The 18072-nt window shown below is 38.8% G+C and overlaps 1 protein-coding gene across 21 annotated transcripts in view; it reads left to right on the top strand.

Moving 5' to 3' along the window:
• ST6GALNAC3 (ST6 N-acetylgalactosaminide alpha-2,6-sialyltransferase 3) overlaps positions 1–18072 on the top strand; it is a 561430-nt gene that overhangs the window by 345191 nt on the left and 198167 nt on the right. For 4 of the 21 annotated variants that reach the window (XM_074376207.1, XM_074376208.1, XM_074376209.1 and 1 more), the window contains exon 4: positions 8788–8869. The exons of 15 other annotated variants lie outside the window; for them this stretch is intronic. In XM_074376207.1, the coding sequence (XP_074232308.1) occupies positions 8788–8869 (82 nt within the window). Of the gene's footprint in view, positions 1–8787; positions 8870–10667; positions 14273–18072 lie in introns of those variants that run through there. 2 more of the 21 variants (XM_074376215.1, XM_074376219.1) reach the window with 2 other exon arrangements.

The following is an 18072-nucleotide window of genomic DNA, read 5'->3' as shown; positions in this document are numbered from 1 at the left end:
TCCCACCTTAATTAGGAGCCAAAGCCCTCCCAAAGAGTGAATCATTGGCAACTCTGTCACTTAGAAAGAGTTACATGAAATATGTTAAAAACAGAAATGATTGCATAACTGGTTCATCATATTTTCCCTAGCAGGTGGATTCTTAGTGGGCAGAAAATGTTTCTGGTGTTTCTGCTGCCAAGCGCATTGTGGGTGTTCAATAAATAATAAATAATAAGGAGAATTTCCTCATTAAGATGAACATTTTTCTATATTAAGCAGATGGTGCCCAATAGGAGTAGCCCATTATTTACAAGGATGACACAAGGTGCTGGAAATTGTCTAGGAAACATGGCTCTCACTTCATATACTGATTATATGTTAAACCAAACTTTTGTGACAAGCAGTTTGATCAATACTAGTTAACATTTGTGATAAAAACTGTGAATAGGGATGGACTTTGTGTGTATATGTCTGTAACTCTGCTGTTTTGATTATTAATATTGGCTTCAACTATAAAAATGTTCCTTGCTGTTTGCTGCAAGGCAAGTTTTGGCAAGTGAGTGTACATCTGGGGATTCAAATCAAATGATGAAGCTATGGGATAAAGAGTGCATGTCTGGTTTTATCTCAGAGGGTCGCCATTTGATCTGAATCCTCATTATTGCCTGATTTTCTAGGGAGAGTTTTCTTTCAAGTCCTTTGAGTATCTCTTTGGGTTACTACAACTAGATGTGAACACCTCCATGAAATTTGCAGTGCTTATATTAGTAGCTCAAACCTCAGTGGAACTAACGAGAGTTAATTAGTCATTCCCAAAATACACATCATTTTATGATTTTGCAGATCACCCCGATGAAAATAACAGTCTAATTTCGTCAAGTCATGTAAATTATAGTGAGCGGGATGATGAGAGCAGGCAATTCTCAGCTCTTTGGAGGAGTTAATTTTGTTGTCAGCACATCCTCATTTCCAAAAGTCACAAACCACAGGCAGAACTTTCGAGTAAAAGTGAAATTTGGTGATCACATACTGTTTCCATTTCTAACTTCTGCCTTCTATATAGCGTCTATGCAAATAGGGGCTTTCAAGGATGTAAAACTAGCAGCTTCCTCTATTAGGAGCTCAGTGAGCAGCTGCCAAGGCTTTCTCGTAAGGGATAGAAAACATCCTGTTTACTAACATACACCCACATACACTCACACCAAGCTATTCTATTTAGGCAGCACTTTTATTTTGGTTTGAGATAGGCAGCCTGGAAGTGCGGCGTTATTCAAGTCTCTCACAAACATTTCATTCATCCTTGGAGCACAGATTCCCTGGGTGCTAACTAAGTGCCAGACATTGTCCTAGACAGGGAATCCACTGGTGTTTGAAACGTGTTCTCTAGTTTTACTGGGAACTCATCAGAGATTCTGGCATGCGTTGGCAGGTTCTTTGCATCTGGTCTCACCTCTTTATTTTTAATATTTGTAAATCATGCTCATCAGGCTGTCAGTAGGTAGGAAATGAAAGCAGCCGAGAAACCCTGCCAAGACAGAACAAATCCCAGAGTGAACGAAAAGTATGTTGACCACAAGGATGTGCGGCAAACCAAGACGTGTTCTTGAGGCGGCAAAAATAAGTATGGTACTCAAGTCCAGGCTTTACCTCGTTGTCAGATAATCAGTGAGCAACGATTTCACCTGTGCTCTCTGTAAGCCCCGTTAAGAAGTCATGATCACGTGCTTTTCTGTAAACCTGGAGTCTGCCCAGAGCACAAAAATATGTTAGCTTAAGTAAGGCTTGTGGTAATATAAAAGATGAATCATCTTCCTATTTTGAAAGACATATATTCTGTAGCTCAATATGTCTGTAGTCCTCCCAGAGACCTGTATGATTTTCCTCCTTCAGTTCCTTTAGGTCTTGATTCAGATGTTGCCTTGTCAGAGAGCCCTTCTTTGACAACACCCTCCATCTCTCCCTCACCCCCAACCTGCTTACCAAACTCTGTTGTCCTTTTTTTTAAGATACGTGTTGTTTGTTTTTAAAATTGAAGTCAGTTTACAGTGTATCCATTTCTGGTGTACAGCATAATGTTTCCATCATATATATACATACATATATTCCTTTTCATATTCTTTTTCATTATAGCTTACTACAAGATATTGAATATAGTTCCCTGTGCTATACAGCATAAACTTGTTGTTTATCTGTCTTATATATATTAGTTAGTATCTGCAAATCTCTAACTCTCAGTTTATCCCTTCCTTCCCCCCTCCCTCACTGGTAACCATAACTATATTTTCTATGTCTGTGAGTATTTCTGTTTTGTAAACAAGTTCATTTCTGTCTTTTTTTCAGATTCCACATATAAGCGATACCATATGATATTTTTCTTTCTCTTTCTGGCTTACTTTGCTTAGAATGACCATCTCCAGATCCATCCATGTTGCAGAAAATGGCATTAGTTTATTCTTTTTTATGGCTGACTAGTGTTTTTTGTCCTTTACGTCACTCACCATGGCCTGAGACGTTATGATTTTGCTCTGCTCATCTTCCCCCGACTAGACTGTAAGCACTATGAGGGAAAGACTGTCTTTCACCCAGTGCTGCACCTCTGCGCCCTCGAATAGCACCTGGCACATAGGTGATGCTCACTATCCAGTCATGGAGTGGGTGCAGTGAGTCTATTTGGAATTGTCAGTTCCTTAATTTAAGAGGCAACATTGGTCAAGAACTCTTACGGTTGGATTGGAACTTAGAAATGTCTATCCCACTGTGTTCCAACATTTTTCATACTAATATTCTTTTTATGCAGTTTTACCCCTGTGGGCTTTATGCTTTGAAAGATGTGGTCTACAAAAAAAGATGTGTTTGTTAAATAGTATTCACTTCTCCATTTTTATAAATCTGAAACAAATAAAACTGCCATTAGAAATTCTAGTAACCAGAGGTGGTATAGTTCCAGCTGAAAACCAGAAAAGTAGATGTGTCAGTAAGACTTTGTGTTGGATAAATAAATGACTGTTATTTGACTTTTTGAAATATTATCCATAGTTCAAGAATCTCTATTGCCAATTTCATGGTCCTCTTCTACAGAGGTTTAAGTAGGGAAACTCCAAAATGAGCCCAAGATACACATCTCACGGGTGAGGAAGCCTATGACCAGGGTAGATTTAGTGACTTTCCCATAGTCACACCTCTTACTGTAGTGAAGCTTTGATCACAGGGTCTTCTGAATCCCAGACAAGTACCATGTTTACTGGCTCATGTATGTGCTCTGTGGACCACCTGTTTCTGAATCTCCTGGAGGGTTTTGACAAAAATATAGCCTGTTAGCCCTGTAGATTTATAATCTCTAGGAACAGAACCTGGGGCTCTGCATTTTATCAGCTCCCTAGGATTGTCTGACACATGCCAATGTTTAAGAGCCAGTGCCTAGGATTCTTCATTCTCCTCCATTTGAACGGGAAAAAAAAATCAAAGTGTTCAAATCTTACCAACAAACTATATGGATACATATATATTGAATACTGACCAACAGCTTTTCTCAGGGAAGGACACTGGGTCATAGTGAAAACCTGTTTAGTTTTACCATCAAGTTAGATAATACAAGCTATGAGGTACTTTGAAATGTGGGGTTTAAATCTAACTAGTTCATTAATTTCCTCCACAAACCTTGTGGAGTCCAAGGTGCCGGGGACTCAGAATTACTGGGACAGCTCCAGTGTAGTTGAGGGAGACATATGTGGTTCCACAGGGCCACAGGAAAGCCCTGAAGAGCTTGATGCCTCTGAAAGAGGCCTCGAGAACAAGTCACACACCAGCCAGGGCCAGCTCTTTAGCAGGCTACATTCCTGAATCTCTTTGCAAACTCCTGGACAACTCTCGAAGTCCCCCAGATCATCTCAATCTATACAAAAAGAATAATGAATAAGTTCTCAGAAGTAGGGGTTAAAAGCAAAAACTGTATTAGATGTTATTATTGTTGTTGCTATGATTATTATTAGTTTGCAGGACTCACGATCACTGTTGCCATAGCCACTGCACTGTCCCATCACCCGTGGCCTTTGTTCTAGTAAATGTGCCCCACTCTTCATCATCTTTGGGGATAGATCATATGGTTCATCAGCATTTCACTTCTTGACATACAATCCTGAGATTTGAACAATTTGAAACATTTCTCAAAATGGCTTTGTTGAGATGTTAATTTAGTCCTCTGAATGGTGAAATCTGTTTAAGCCATTTTTCAAAGGTTATACTATTGAATATTTCATACCATGGAGACTTTCTTAGGAAAGAGTTGGAGAGTTAAGGCCACAAAAAATGAAGGAAAATATACTTGAGGAAACCCTATAAATTAGAATTTCTCATAAGAATATTAATACACTCTTTTTCTCCATCTTGAAATTTCCTCAGGCGTGTGTTGAATGAGCTGACTTCATGGCTGTAGTTTTGTTGTTCAATCCATGTTACTTTGCAATTCTCCCTGTGGCCATCATATTGATTTCAATACTGTGGTCATCATTATAGGAAAATGAAGGCATTAATAACCTGGTCTCTATGGACGGATTGTAATAGGAAACCTTATAAATAATTGCCCACTAATGGGAAAATTGAAAATATGCACTGTACTATAGTGGTCATAATGCAATCATTAAAATTACAATTATGTGACAATGAAAGAACTCATTATGCATTAGTTTATCTTTACATAATGTTAATAGCTAATGAAAGTGTGACAATTACATCTAATTAACTTTAACAACATTTCTGCACTTCTGGTAAACGGACTACGTTTTCCTTGAAAGTGTATATGGAGACGTTAGTGAAGCCAAGGTCCATCTCTTATTACGGGTTTTGAAATTCAACCATTAGCCCTACCAGAAACCGTAACTTAATGCTTTTTTGTTAAATGAACTGCAAATGTGAATTCTTACCAAGTGGAGCTTTATAAAAAGGTTTCTTGGCTGATGTCACTGATATAGCTAAAATACCCATTAGCCCTTCCCCTCCTGCAAATGTGTGTGTGTCTGTATGTTTGACTCATCTGTGTTTTGTCTAAAACTATGGACTAGTTTTACTAAATGTTCAGGTTAGAAGAGGTTCACCAGAGTTGGGTTATGATGATGTGTGGGAGTAGGTGTTGGCTCTTTGCTACAGATAATAACACACAACTGTCCCCCACATACCACCCATGTGACTTAGCCAAGAGCAAACTCTCTATGCTTGACTTTTCCCATATGTAAAGTAAGGTTGAAATAATATCTACTCTCTACTTTTGTTATAATTAAACTAAACAATATTTATCAATGTCATAGCTAGGACCTGGCACATGGTAAGCATTAGTAAATATTAATCATTATTATGAACTATTTTGTATCTATGTTACACTATTAGGAGAATAATTTCAATCTAATATTACTTTTCCTCCACTGATGTTTTATTGTGTATAATGTAATCATCCAGACTTTGATTTTTCTTTCCTTTAGAAAAAAGTCATTACATGTATCATACTGAAAACAGCATGGGGGCCCTTGTTACATAACCAGTATGTTCTCCAGAATGGAGTTTTGAGAGGCTTGAGCTCTGGAAGGCAAGTCACCAGGTTTCCAACTACTTGGGTTTCACTTTTTGGAATGATGGATTCTTTCCAGACCCTTGGCCACAGTCATTGGTCCTGAGGGCATCAGGAAGCAGAGGCTGCTCAAGGAATCCAGGTTGAAGTTGTCAGGCTTGGTCAGTTACTGTTGTACTTCCAAGAAACTATGACACTGGTCTTTATTTTGATTCTGTTCCCTTTATATGTTAAGCAAAAATGAAACATTCTCTCCCCAAGACAACTCATTCAGTCCCATAGTGTCAACTGTCACCGTTACATGCTGTCTCCATCTCTGAGGTCACTTGTAAACGTTGGTCTCCTAAACTAGGTTAGCTGTTAGGCAATTTCTATGTGAAACTTAACTAAAACTTGGCTCATGTTTCCAAACAAACCCTGATTGCATTACGAAGTCCACCATCTCTTACTTCATAATATTGATTATATGATTATAGCCTTATTACTATTTCAAGGTTCCCCTCATCTCATGTTTAGACTACTAAACTTTTCTCCCTCTATTCCTTCCTTCCTGTCTTTTGCCCTTTAGGCCACATTTTATGCTTCTATCGGGTTAATCATCCTAAATCACTTTTACATTTCGTTCACCTACCCACAAATCTTTGATGGCTCCTCATGCCAATAATATCTTTCATGTGACATTCTTGTCTTGAGAATTTTGCCCTACTGTCTCTCCAGGTTTGTCATCGACTAGTCCTTACAGGTATTCTCCAGCCCAACCAAAGGAGTCTGCTCATTATCCTCCAACCCGCTAAGAGCTTTGTGTCTTTGCTTGTACTGTTCCCCCAGCTGAAGTGCTCTTCCTTCTGGATCCGTGGCGCACACATCTGTTTAGGTCCAGCTCAAAAGTCAACTCTTTCATGCAGCTGTTTCTAACAGCCCTGTTTATCTCTCCCTTCTATGAATTCCATAGACATTTATTTTTCCTGCCCTGTATCTTGCACTTTGTTTAGGCTGCTTTGGCTGTTTTTTATCCTTTACGTATGATTCCACCTGGCCAACGAGATTGGCAAGATTGGAAGCCCCTTAAGGCTGTCTTTCATCTTTCTGTGCACAGTACTAGGTATATATTAAGTCCCAACAAATATTTGTTGATGAGAATGTCAATTTTGTAAACACTTGAAGACAATACTCAAAAGCCTTCCTGAAACCACAGGAATCAGCCTGGAGCTGATTTCACACTTAGAAGGAATGTTTTCTGAGCCTCCTTCTTATAGAAACCTCTTGGCAGAATTAAGCACAATCCCATTTGCCCTGAATTCAAAGACCTTCTCCTGGAGAAAGTATCCTTTTAGCTGAGAGTTTATGAGAAGGGACAGACACACAGGGATCAGCATCACAGCCCTGCCGAGGGCAGCTTTCTCAATTTCCCATCTTCGAAGGGCCCTTGATTTACCACGTTCCTGAAAGAGCAGGGGCTGGCTCCTCGGTGGCTGACGCCGCTTAGCAAGCCCCAGAGACAAAACCGGGTGAAAGCTGAGCGTGCTTGCCTCAGCGCCGCCACCAACTACCCAGGTAAACCTGGACAAGCCTCCTGCCACAGTCTCAAGGCTCTATTTCCTCCACTCTAAAATGGATGGAGAACGCAAACATTAAAGTTTGATGAGTTTTGGTTTTTCAGTCAGAAGTTAGAAAGATCTAAATAAAATGAAAATCACATTTTGGTAAAAAAGTAAAATTCAAGGCAAATCAACCTGATTTTTTGTAGCTCTTCATTTCACAGAAGCAAATCTGTCTCAAATTCTCTCACTCTCTGTCTCTGTCTCTCATACTCAGACACACACACACAAATTCTCTGTTAAATCAGTTTTTTTCTCAGGTATTTCTTGCACACTGGGTTTTCTTCTATGTGGAAAGAACTGCCAATGAAATAAGGTATGGAAACAAGATAAGAAGCTGACTTGCTTTTAGAATGTTTTATTTTATTCCCTAAAAAAATTCTGGCTGAAATATGGATCTAAGCTACCTTCATTAGTTTTTTTTTTTTTTTTTTTTTGGTCTGTTTTATAATATTGAGTGATTTTTTTTGAGTTATAAATATTGACTATAACTGGAAGTCTTTTTCTTTCATTTGTACCATCTAAAAATATTTATATTGTTTAACAAAAATAAAACAAATCGGGCAGTCTACAAACTTACACAAAGTGGGCTTCAAGGCTGAAATATGGGGCATGGGCATCCTCATTCTTAGGGTGCTTCTCTTCTTGTGGTGATGCCCTCTTGCATCCTTACTGCCTCTGCCTCTCGTGCTCACTCTCTGCCCTCTCCTCCCAGTACGTGCTCACACTCCCCTCTGTATCTCCCTTTGTTCTTCCTCAGAACTCTTGCCTCCGCTACTTGAAGCTTTTCAGCGCCGTGGGTTTTTGAGACATGCTGATTTGATCGCTGTCTTTCCCCTCTTCCTTTGAAAGCTTTTCCTGTCTGGTGTATCTTCTAGGTTTCTGGTAATGCTTGTCATTCTTGTTAGGTTTTGCTCTTGTTTTGATCTGATTTTTTTTTAATTCTATGAGAGAAAAAGAAAGAGATTTTCTTTTCCCTCTTAGTCCAGGGCTTCCCTTCTGTTGCATTCTGCAACGTAGGTATGCAGTATGTCTTGAAGTCCAAAAGAACAGTTAGCGGAGTGGGTGGCGGGGTTATACATGATTCCTACTTGCTTCATGATAGGATTCCGTATTTTCTGAAACTGGTTCATGGTACATAGTACAAATATTTATGGTTAGAAGGAAAAAGCAATGAATCTCTTTGCATTTTGGCAAGGAAAAATATCTTAACATTTGGGTCTTGGCTTTGGGTCTTGCTTCTAGCTCTCCATCAGACTTCCTTTTCCTTGTCTGACTTTACCACCAAGTGTGACTACAATGGCTGACTGAGCTGGAGATGGACAGCTGTTCATGGGGATCGTGAAAGTGATCCGATGGTTAGCGGCCACCTACAAAACTGCAAGTCATGGGCCACTTCTATTGAATCCCCAAGGCTAGGCTCTTGCTGCCACTTGTTCCTAAATGGAGGAAATGCAGGGTACTAGCATTGACTGCCTTTGAAATCCAGCACCGTTGGTCCAATATGACAATCATTTTTGAAAGCTGCTCTTGATAGCAGATGAGGGTGGGATGTGATGAGGCTGATTCGTTGTGATAGCATCACATTGTGACTGGAGGGTTTTTTTTTTATCGTATCTATTCATTCATTCACTTATTTACTTATTTTAGCTTCTGGCTGGTCACTCTTACTGATGACTGCAAGCTCGCTTACGCTGCGCGACGAGTGCTGCTACTTGCTCGCTCCTCCCAGGTAACAGCCTCGAACAGCGAGCCCAGGCAGGCCACCCAGATAAAGTAAAATCCGGGCTCCCAGGTTTCTTTCCAACGGATGTGACCATTAACATGTCCTAGAACTTGTCTTAAGCAGCAAGAATCAGAGACAGGTCATAACCTTTGGCCAGAAAGCAGGCACATTTTTACATGCCCGTAAACATGTCGCTGCCCATTGTATACATGTGAATGAACATAGACATGGTATTTCATGACTTTATTTCATGACTGTCATTTTCCAAGCACTTAAGTCTATCAGGCTGTTAACTAAACATAAGCTTCCATCCTAAGGAATCAACTCACATAAGTATGATAAATCAGCCTTTTGTCTATTTATGACACAGGCATTTATTGAACATCTACTATGTGCTAAGAACCCTGCAATAATGAATAACATGGAAATTTCCTTAAAGCATTTTTTTCTAGTGAGGGATGCAGGCATGTTAACAACTAAATGCAAAGCAGGATTATTAAAAAAGTATTTTAGAAAATGTAGCTGTTTACAGGACAAGGTAGAGAGAGAAGTGAAAGTTCCAGCAAACCACTTTTTAATTGTCACGTGAACAAATTTGTCTTTGTGTTGAATTCACTGGGATTGGCTGATACGTGTGTCCAACTGCACACTATGAGCTGTCACTGGAAGATAACTGTTTATTGCCATTTTGTATTTTGGTAATTCATATTTAATACTCTTAGTCACTTAATTTCACAGTGTCTCATTTTCCTTATGTGTAAAGTTGAGTTAATAACTTATATATTCGGTATTCAGTAAGTATATAGGTTAAGGATAGTAAAGATATATATCAAAGAGTTGGTTGAAAGTATCAAGTACTATGAATCTAAAAACAATTTCAGAATATATATATAGGATGAAAGATATAGCTGTTATTATTAAGAGCTTGTATATGGGGAAATAAATGATTAAATACATACGTATTTGTGGAAAACAAATTTATGAAAAGTGTGCCTGTGGCAGATGGTGAGAGAAATCTAGCGTCTCCTCTTTCAGAAATCAGGAACGTTCTTATTCAGTTGCTAGAGCAAAGGTTAAAGGAAGTCTTAGACGTTTGACATTCCCGTGTTTGAACGATAGATCATAGATAATGACTGTCCTGCATGATGGGTAAATAATTGAAAAAATCTTAAAATGTGAATTGTACATGCTGAGGCCCTGGTAGTTCTTTCCCTGAATAATGTTATTTGGCCAAAGCTAAGAAGACTTAACTATAAATCCCTTAAAATGAATTTTTTTTCCTTCCTGAAAAAGGAGTTTCCATAACAATCTGGTCAATATTTCAGTGCAACTTCAAAATAATATTAATTTTGTTGTGTTCATGATTGTACTGGTAAATTACTTTCCCTTGATGGTTAAATATCAATGAATCGCGGAGAGTATCAGTTGACAACAGACCTATTGCCTTATGCTTCACCCTTTTCTAAAGCTCCTCAAATTGGAGTAAAAACCAAAATCACTTTCTTTGTTTTTAAAACTCCTTTGAGTGAAATTTATAATCCCATCTCTTTTGCCTTAAATCATTTGACTACAAAAATATAAATTTTCTCGTTGTCAATATGCAATTTTCCAAACTCACTTAAGCTCAGACTGCTAATAATCAAATGAGGCTGAGTTCTAAGCTGGATTAAAGGTCAGATAATTGAGGATGGCAATAATTCCCCAAGAACCTGGAGGTGCAGCCGAATATCACATTTGGGAAACTGCTGGTCATTAAGGCTATGGGTTGTGAATTTGAACCTAACAGGATGTTGCTTTCTTTTAGAATGAATTAACCAGTGTCTGCTTACTATTGAGCTATCCTGGATCACGACATTTTCATTTAATGAGGACTATGTAACTCTCAAGAAGTCATGGTCAACATTTCTGTTTTACCTGTTTATGGTGTTTTAGTCCTTATTTAATACATCAAATATTGGAAATAAGCCTTTAACATACAGTGGGTATATAAAGGTTAGGGCTTCATTTTTAAAAATTATTTAACAAATCCTTGGCTTTGTACTGGGCACTCTGCCAATTATTTTTCTCACAGTATCTCATTTAATCCTTACAATAACTTTGTGAGGAAAAATATTCCTTCCCCTACACACACACGCACACACACACACACACACAGATAAGAAAATTGAAACACAAAGACCTTACATACAATTCAAATTTATTTTTGTCTAGGATGATTTACAACATATTTGAGGATTTTTTAATTACAAAAATTGTCCCCATTTTGAACACTGACATAACTATTGACTATGGTAGCACCAGTTTTAGGAACCATTTAGTATTCTAGGAATTTTATCTCCAATCCCCAACCCAGGTGACATGATGGAAAGTGGAGCCTTGCTCTGACCAGAAGTTCCACGTGGGTGCACTGTGCTGTGCATTCGGCTGACCTGTTCTTACTGTTGCCAACACAGGGTTCTGCAAACCCCTTCTGCCCAGTAATCCTGTTCACTTCCGTGTACCCATTCCAACAGAAAGTGCAATACTACAAAATCAGTGAGACAGTTCCTAACCTTGGGTTAGGATTCATATCATTGCCCCTCGGCAACCCTGTTCAGTGGGTTTTCTACTGCCTGATTATTCTCACAGATGTGTTTTTTTCAATTTCCAAGGTGAATTTGTTCTCTGATAAATATGTCATTGGTTGACTCTTAGTGTTCAATGTCTTTTTTTTTAAACTTGATGAATTCCTTGTTATGGAAAAGAACTACACATAATTTTACATTAATAATAAAATTAGTTTCATTTGGAGCTTTTTTCATTTTTGTATGTTCTCAATTTCTAAAATCAGTTGTAAGAATCTACTTGCTAATAATAGGCTCTCAATTAGAATTTATTTAAAGATTAAATGTCAAAATACAAAGAACTGAATATCCTAAGTGTGATCAAGTCTTAATCTAAACTTTTTTTTGCCTGAGATAATTTATCTTCTAAAGTTTTGAACCAAAGCTTGATACTAATTTTTCAAATACTGATGACTTATGGTCCATTTAGGAAGGCCTTATGGTTTCCCTTAAATAATCACTCCTATTCATCATTATGTGGTATGCTATCAAACAACATATCCTGACTTTGTAATAAATCATTTAATTGTATTCAATTCCTACAGACTTCTTCTTTCTTAATATTCTCATAAAAGATTCATGGCTATAGCCGCTGCCTTCCTTGTATGAAGTAGAACAAATCTTTTTATTATTCTCTGTCTTCCTCTCTCTCCTCTTTTTATATCATTAAGCACCCTCGTGCTGCAACAAAACAAAGATTTATTTCATTCTATTTTTTATTGAAGTAGAGTTGATTTACTGTGTTGTGTTATTTTCTGATGTACAACATGGTGATTCAGTTATACAGTTATATATATATTCTTTTTCATTATAGGTTATTACAAGATATTGAATATAGTTCCCTGTGCTGTACAGTAGGACCTTGTTGTTTATCTGTTTTATATATAGTAGTTTGTATCTGTTGATTCCAGACTCCTAATTTATCCCTGCTCCGTTTCCCCTTTGATAACCGTTAAGTTTGTTTTCTATGTCTGTCAGTCTGTTTGTGTTTTGTAAGTTCATTTGTGCATTTTTTTAGATTCCTCATATGTGATATATGGTATTTGTCTCTCTCTTTTTGAAGTAATGCCATTTGCAGCAGTATGGATGGACCTAGAGATGATCATACTAAATGAAGTAAATCAGAGAAAGAAAAAGCAAGTTTTAAGCTTCTCTTCTTGCCTTTATGTTTGTTAACGCTTTTCATCCTACGTGTAACTGTGGTCCCCACTTTGCCTCCTTCATACCTCTCCATGGGTCAGATCTGGTGCCTCCCCGAGGCTCTGAAGTGCCACCCCTTCAACAAAGCCTCCCTGCTCTGCTCGCCTCTGGGCAGAGTGAGCCTGTCTTTCCTCTGGGCTCTCCTACTTCGTGAATATGGGCCCAGTTGTGGAACAGAGTAGCTCTTTGAGTAGGTGTCTTCCTGCCCAGCTAGAACATGAGCTTTCCTGAGGGCAAAGGGCAGTTTTATCCTTTTCATATCTGTAAACACTGTGCTCAATAAATATTAACTTGGAAATCAGAAAAGCAGTGATACTATGAGCCAAGTGTCCCACGGTTTACTTTTTCTTCTTTGAAATAAGGACTCATTGCCACACACCCTTTTTGAAGGTTGAATGGATGCTGAGATGTGGTGTTTGGAGATGTCTGAAGGCTTTCTGTAATAACACAGTAACTCTTTCATAGTAATCCTCTCAGTAACTCTTTGCCTCAACTTTGGTCAAGATAAGTGATGTCCTTGGAGGGCGTGAAATATCATATATTATTTGTTTTCTTGTCACAGCTAAAGGGGAGAAGTGAGTCCTGGGAAAATGTTGTAGTAAAAAGTCTTTGCAAAAGAGTTACTGTCATGACAAAGCTAAGCTGTTTCAAGAGGCTCTTAACTCTCCCTAATATGTATAGCTTAAAATAAAACCTAATGTATAGAAATGAAAAAAGGAAGTTTGTTTGAAAAGGCTTGGGCTTTGAAAAGCTATGCTTTAGGCTTTCAATTTCTCTGTATATGCTTCAGTAACTCTTCAGGATTTAGGAGTGTGTAGACATTGGGTTATTGCTGTAGGCTGAAGCATGTACTTTTGCAAAAGTATATTATCTCTGAAACTCTTTATGACCTCTCACCCACCCACTCTCATTCATATTCAGTTGCCACTAAACCCATTTTGCAACCAACTAAAGATGCAATAACATACATGATGTTAAGGAAATCCGTAGAGAGCATAGCTGTATTTTTCTTATTGGGAATCATGCAGCTAGTAACCATTAGATAAGCACCAAATCCACGTAAAGGTACATTGCTGGACACCGAGAATCCAAGAGTGAAAAGGAAAAGGAGCTTCTAACACATCAAAGGCAACAAGCACCAAAATGGCCGTGTAAACAAGACCCAGCACTAGGAAAGAGGACAGAATTAAATTTAACTGATTAGAAATAGCTCCTCTTACCAGTAGTGTGACTTCGGACATTTCACTTAATCTCTGTGTGCCTCACTTTTCTCTTCTGTAAATAGAGATGATAATATTACCACCTCATTGGATTTAGTGGGGATTGAATTAATGTATATGTGTCAGTCCCTGACACCAAGTATGTGCTCAATAAAATATAAATATGATTGGTTTCACAAAAGATATTCTGGACTTTTTAGGAGGGAAGATAAGAAAGGACTTCCCAGGCAGAGGTAGCAGTTTGAGTGAAAACAAAGGCATGAAGGTATGAAATGTGCTGGAGAGGAGTTCAGTGTTGGGAATTTCTTTTAATGGAAAATATTAGGGGATGCCCTGGAAGTGTAGTCAGGCACCAGATGAGAAAGGGCATTATATGCCAGATCAAGCATTTCTGACCCTGATGTTTGTATTTTCAAAAAGTGAGTTTTGTGGCAGAAAGTGATGTTTTATAAATGGAGTACAGCCAAGGAGCCCAGTTAGGGTCACTAAATGGTTATTACAATAGCCCAAATTAAAGCTGATGGGGACAGGACACATTGCCATAGAAAGGCAACAAGAACCAGGATTTGAAAGCAGAGGCCATACCAAGGGCAAAATGCCCACCACAGGTATATCCTTTCTCTTTTCGAAAAAATAGAACTGTATTTGATAAAATCTTATTGTTCCTTATCAAATTCTGTTTCAGATTTTTACCTTCAAACCATGCAGGAACATTAGGGCCTCATGAACTATAATTGATTAATTTTATGACTCACTTTTTAAAGTAAATGGAAATTTTAAATTTGTTTTTTATCATGAGCAGCCTTGTCTGGCAGTGACTAGGCAGAGGAAATAGGATAAAAGATGTACTTTTGTGGGGGAGCTACTGAGTAGAAAGAAAAACAAAAAGCAATGTGGACACAAAGCCTTAAGGAAGTATGAGAGAATGTGGGTTTGCTCAACTCAAAAGACTGAACAAAGGTGTAAGGACCTATAGTTTTATTTTAATGATAATAAATATTATTTGTTGGACGCCAACCTTATGCCAATCTCTGGGCTGTGTATTCCGTACATTATCTCATTTGATTGTCTCAGTAACCCTATGAGTCAGGTACAACTATCACCTTTATTTTACAAGTAAGACAAGTAAGCTTCAGAAAGATTATGTTACTTGCCTAAGCTACCAGGCAAAAGAACGATAAGGGGGAAAAATGTGCTCAAGACAAGATTTTAACCCAGATTTGATCTTACAGCCCACACACTTAGATGTCCTCTGCTATGAGCACCCAAAACTCATTAGTGGGAAATAACTATGTGAAAAGCTGAACAATTTCCAGTTGAGACAGATGCTATTATCCGTCATCAAATATGGGTCTTTCTCTGGCCAAGAACTCCGAGGACACACTTGGGAAGGGTAAACTTCCCTTGACGCCCATGCCAATCTTCAGGCATTTTGAGTTCTCCGAACAACCCTTTGAGGAGCTTTCACTCATCAGTTTATAAGAGCTTTTTGCCGCCACATTTATTTCTTCCCATCCTCTCTAAGTACCAATGTGCAGGTGCATGGAGCCAGTAGTGGGACTGAGTAGGAAAGGTCTCAGAGTCAGAGGTAAGGGACCTGTAACTGTGAGTCCTGGGTGAAGCAGCATCAGTCGTAGTTTCCCCTTTCATATAATGAGTCCATTTCCCCCTTATAATCTAATAATTAGTTAGCTGTACATTTGCCACTTGGAATTTATCTACAGAAATACTCCACTGCAAGCTGATTACCTCCTACCTCAATTGTCTCCTCTACTAGTTGACGTGTACTTAGAGACTACACACTAATTTTCACATTTCCATGAGCAGAACACAAACACAAAGGTAAACCTGACACATCCCAAATAATACAGTGTATTCTATAACCCACAGTAAGTGACCGCCTGATTTTGCACTCTTTTGAATTGCCCACATCACGTTTGCGTTCATTAGCATGACATGATTCAGAGTTGACTGGATTAGTTTTATTCCATACACATTCAAGAGGCAATCTATCTGTGCTGTGAAATAACTCATCTTGCACTTTATTGAGCCATGGTGTGGACTAGGGGAAAAAGTATTAGGTGCTTCTTTTTGCTCAATCAATCAATCAATCAAGAATGCATACCCATTTTTTCCATCTGTCCCAGAGCTGATCTGTTATCTGACGGGAACCTCCATCTTGCACCCAGCCTGGCGTTATTCACATAGCACCCAGCAAGGGGCCCGACTCGGTGGGCATCTTGACACTACCCCTTTAAGGATACCTGTTTTGACTGTCACCAACAGCATGTGACTGCTAATCCAAAAATGGATTTCTTTCATGGAATTTAAGACTCAAAAATTTGAGTGGAAATAACTCTTTCACCAGACTCCTAGGGAACGCAGCCTTCATTTTTCACACATAGGACTGCTGAGGAAGGCCAAAATGGTCTCCTACTGTGTTTAAGATCTTTCCTTTTTTCTTTTTAAATTACTGGCTCTCTGTAGCATCCTTCTGTGATCTGTGACATCTATAGTATCACAGTTGTGATTACTCAAGATTTCTGTTCCTTGAAGTCTCAATTTCTGAAGTCTTAAGAGCACCAGCTTGGTTTTATTCCAGCACATTTACTAGTGTACTTTTGAATTATAAGATCCAAGTGTCTTGGCCAAACCAAAGCCAAAGGCAGAGCTGTCATTGTTAATTCAAACAGCTTCTGGGACGGTTTAAAGCAGTGCTGTCCAACTTGGCCTTGAAGAGCGATGACTCCATCAGCTCATTCAGCCTGGAGTTGGGAGGGCTCTGCCTCCTGTCTGCAAGAATGTATTGCAGAGTTCGAGGCAGGACTTCTTAGAAAGTCCTGGGCAGAGAACTCATGGCCCTCTGTAATTCCTAAGTGTCTTTCCCCTCCTCTAAGCTACCCCCATCAAAAATCCCTACGCCAAAAAGAATCTTACTTTCTATTTTCAATAACTTTGGCTAACGTGTGCAGGGGCCTGTGGTTTAACTTGCTTGGCCTTGTCAAGTTTTTAAAGCATAGTCTGATGCTCTACAAAAATTATTTGATGAAATTTGAAACAAAATCATTTGAAAATGAAGGTATGATAGGAAATAGCCTTCTAATCTTGACTTATGCATTACAGAGAGGTGAGGCTCCCACTCAAGGGAGATGGCAGGAGAGTTATACTTCACGTGAAGTGCTGTTTACTCTCACTCTCTAGGGGACTCTATAATGGGTGCAATTTGGCATCTTAACTGTGGAAAATAGTGTTTCCAATCATTTCTCAACACAAATTTTCATTATGGTCGTTTTACTAGGTAATTCAGACCGATGTTTCAGGTAACTGGAATTGACTTCCTACTTCTCACAGGATTAGAAGCAAAGAAGTTGTCACCTTTCTAGAGACGGAGGGTTAGCTTTTAATTTGTGCTGGATCTGACCAACTATAGGCTCCATCCACACCCAGGGTTTTTCCTTTCCAGTGAGTCAGCTGCTAGCTGCTAGCTGCTAGCTGCTAGCACGGGAACCAGTCTTTAGCATTTATCTCTCTAGAAATTGATCAGATTTTAGATCCTTTGAGTTAGATAAAGGGATATTAGAAGATATTTTTTCAATCTACCCATTTTTCTGAAGCTGGATGCTCTAAATATATTCCCCAATTCTCTCATACATCTTCTACAACATTTGCTCACCCATTTATTTAATAGTTTTTACTTGATGCCAGTTCAAGGTCATGCTCTGTGCGAGGCACACAGTCCAGTGAGAGACAGGCAAGTTTGTGAAACACTGTGGTGAAACTGGAGAAGTCTTCAGGAATCAGCTCACGAAGAGCCTCATAAGCCATTCTAATCTTGAAAAGAATGTTGAAAATTCCCAGCAGATAAAAATGGCAATAATGTTATATACATTTGCATAGGACCTTTATTTTCTAAACTGTTTTATTGCTTTTGATGTCATTGGATTTCCATGTCCGCCCTGTGATGTAAGGAGAGGATATCTTTGTCTCTCCTGATTAAGATAAGGAAAAGGATGCTTATCCAAGGTCACTCAGCTGGAGAGAGACAGAGCTGTGGATGCCTAAATCAAAGATATGTCATCCATCAGTCTCTGCTTACGCACTTGGAACGTTAGGGGTGGTATTCCTGCTAACAAACCTGTGTGCTCGTGGGCAAGTGCTTGTGTTATCTAGAAGATGCCTGGGCCAT

The sequence above is a fragment of the Camelus bactrianus genome, chromosome 13 (genome assembly GCF_048773025.1).
Source record: "Camelus bactrianus isolate YW-2024 breed Bactrian camel chromosome 13, ASM4877302v1, whole genome shotgun sequence".
NCBI lineage: Eukaryota > Metazoa > Chordata > Mammalia > Artiodactyla > Camelidae > Camelus > Camelus bactrianus.
Note: the sequence above shows the minus strand (reverse complement) of the source record. Positions and strands in the feature narration are given on the sequence as shown.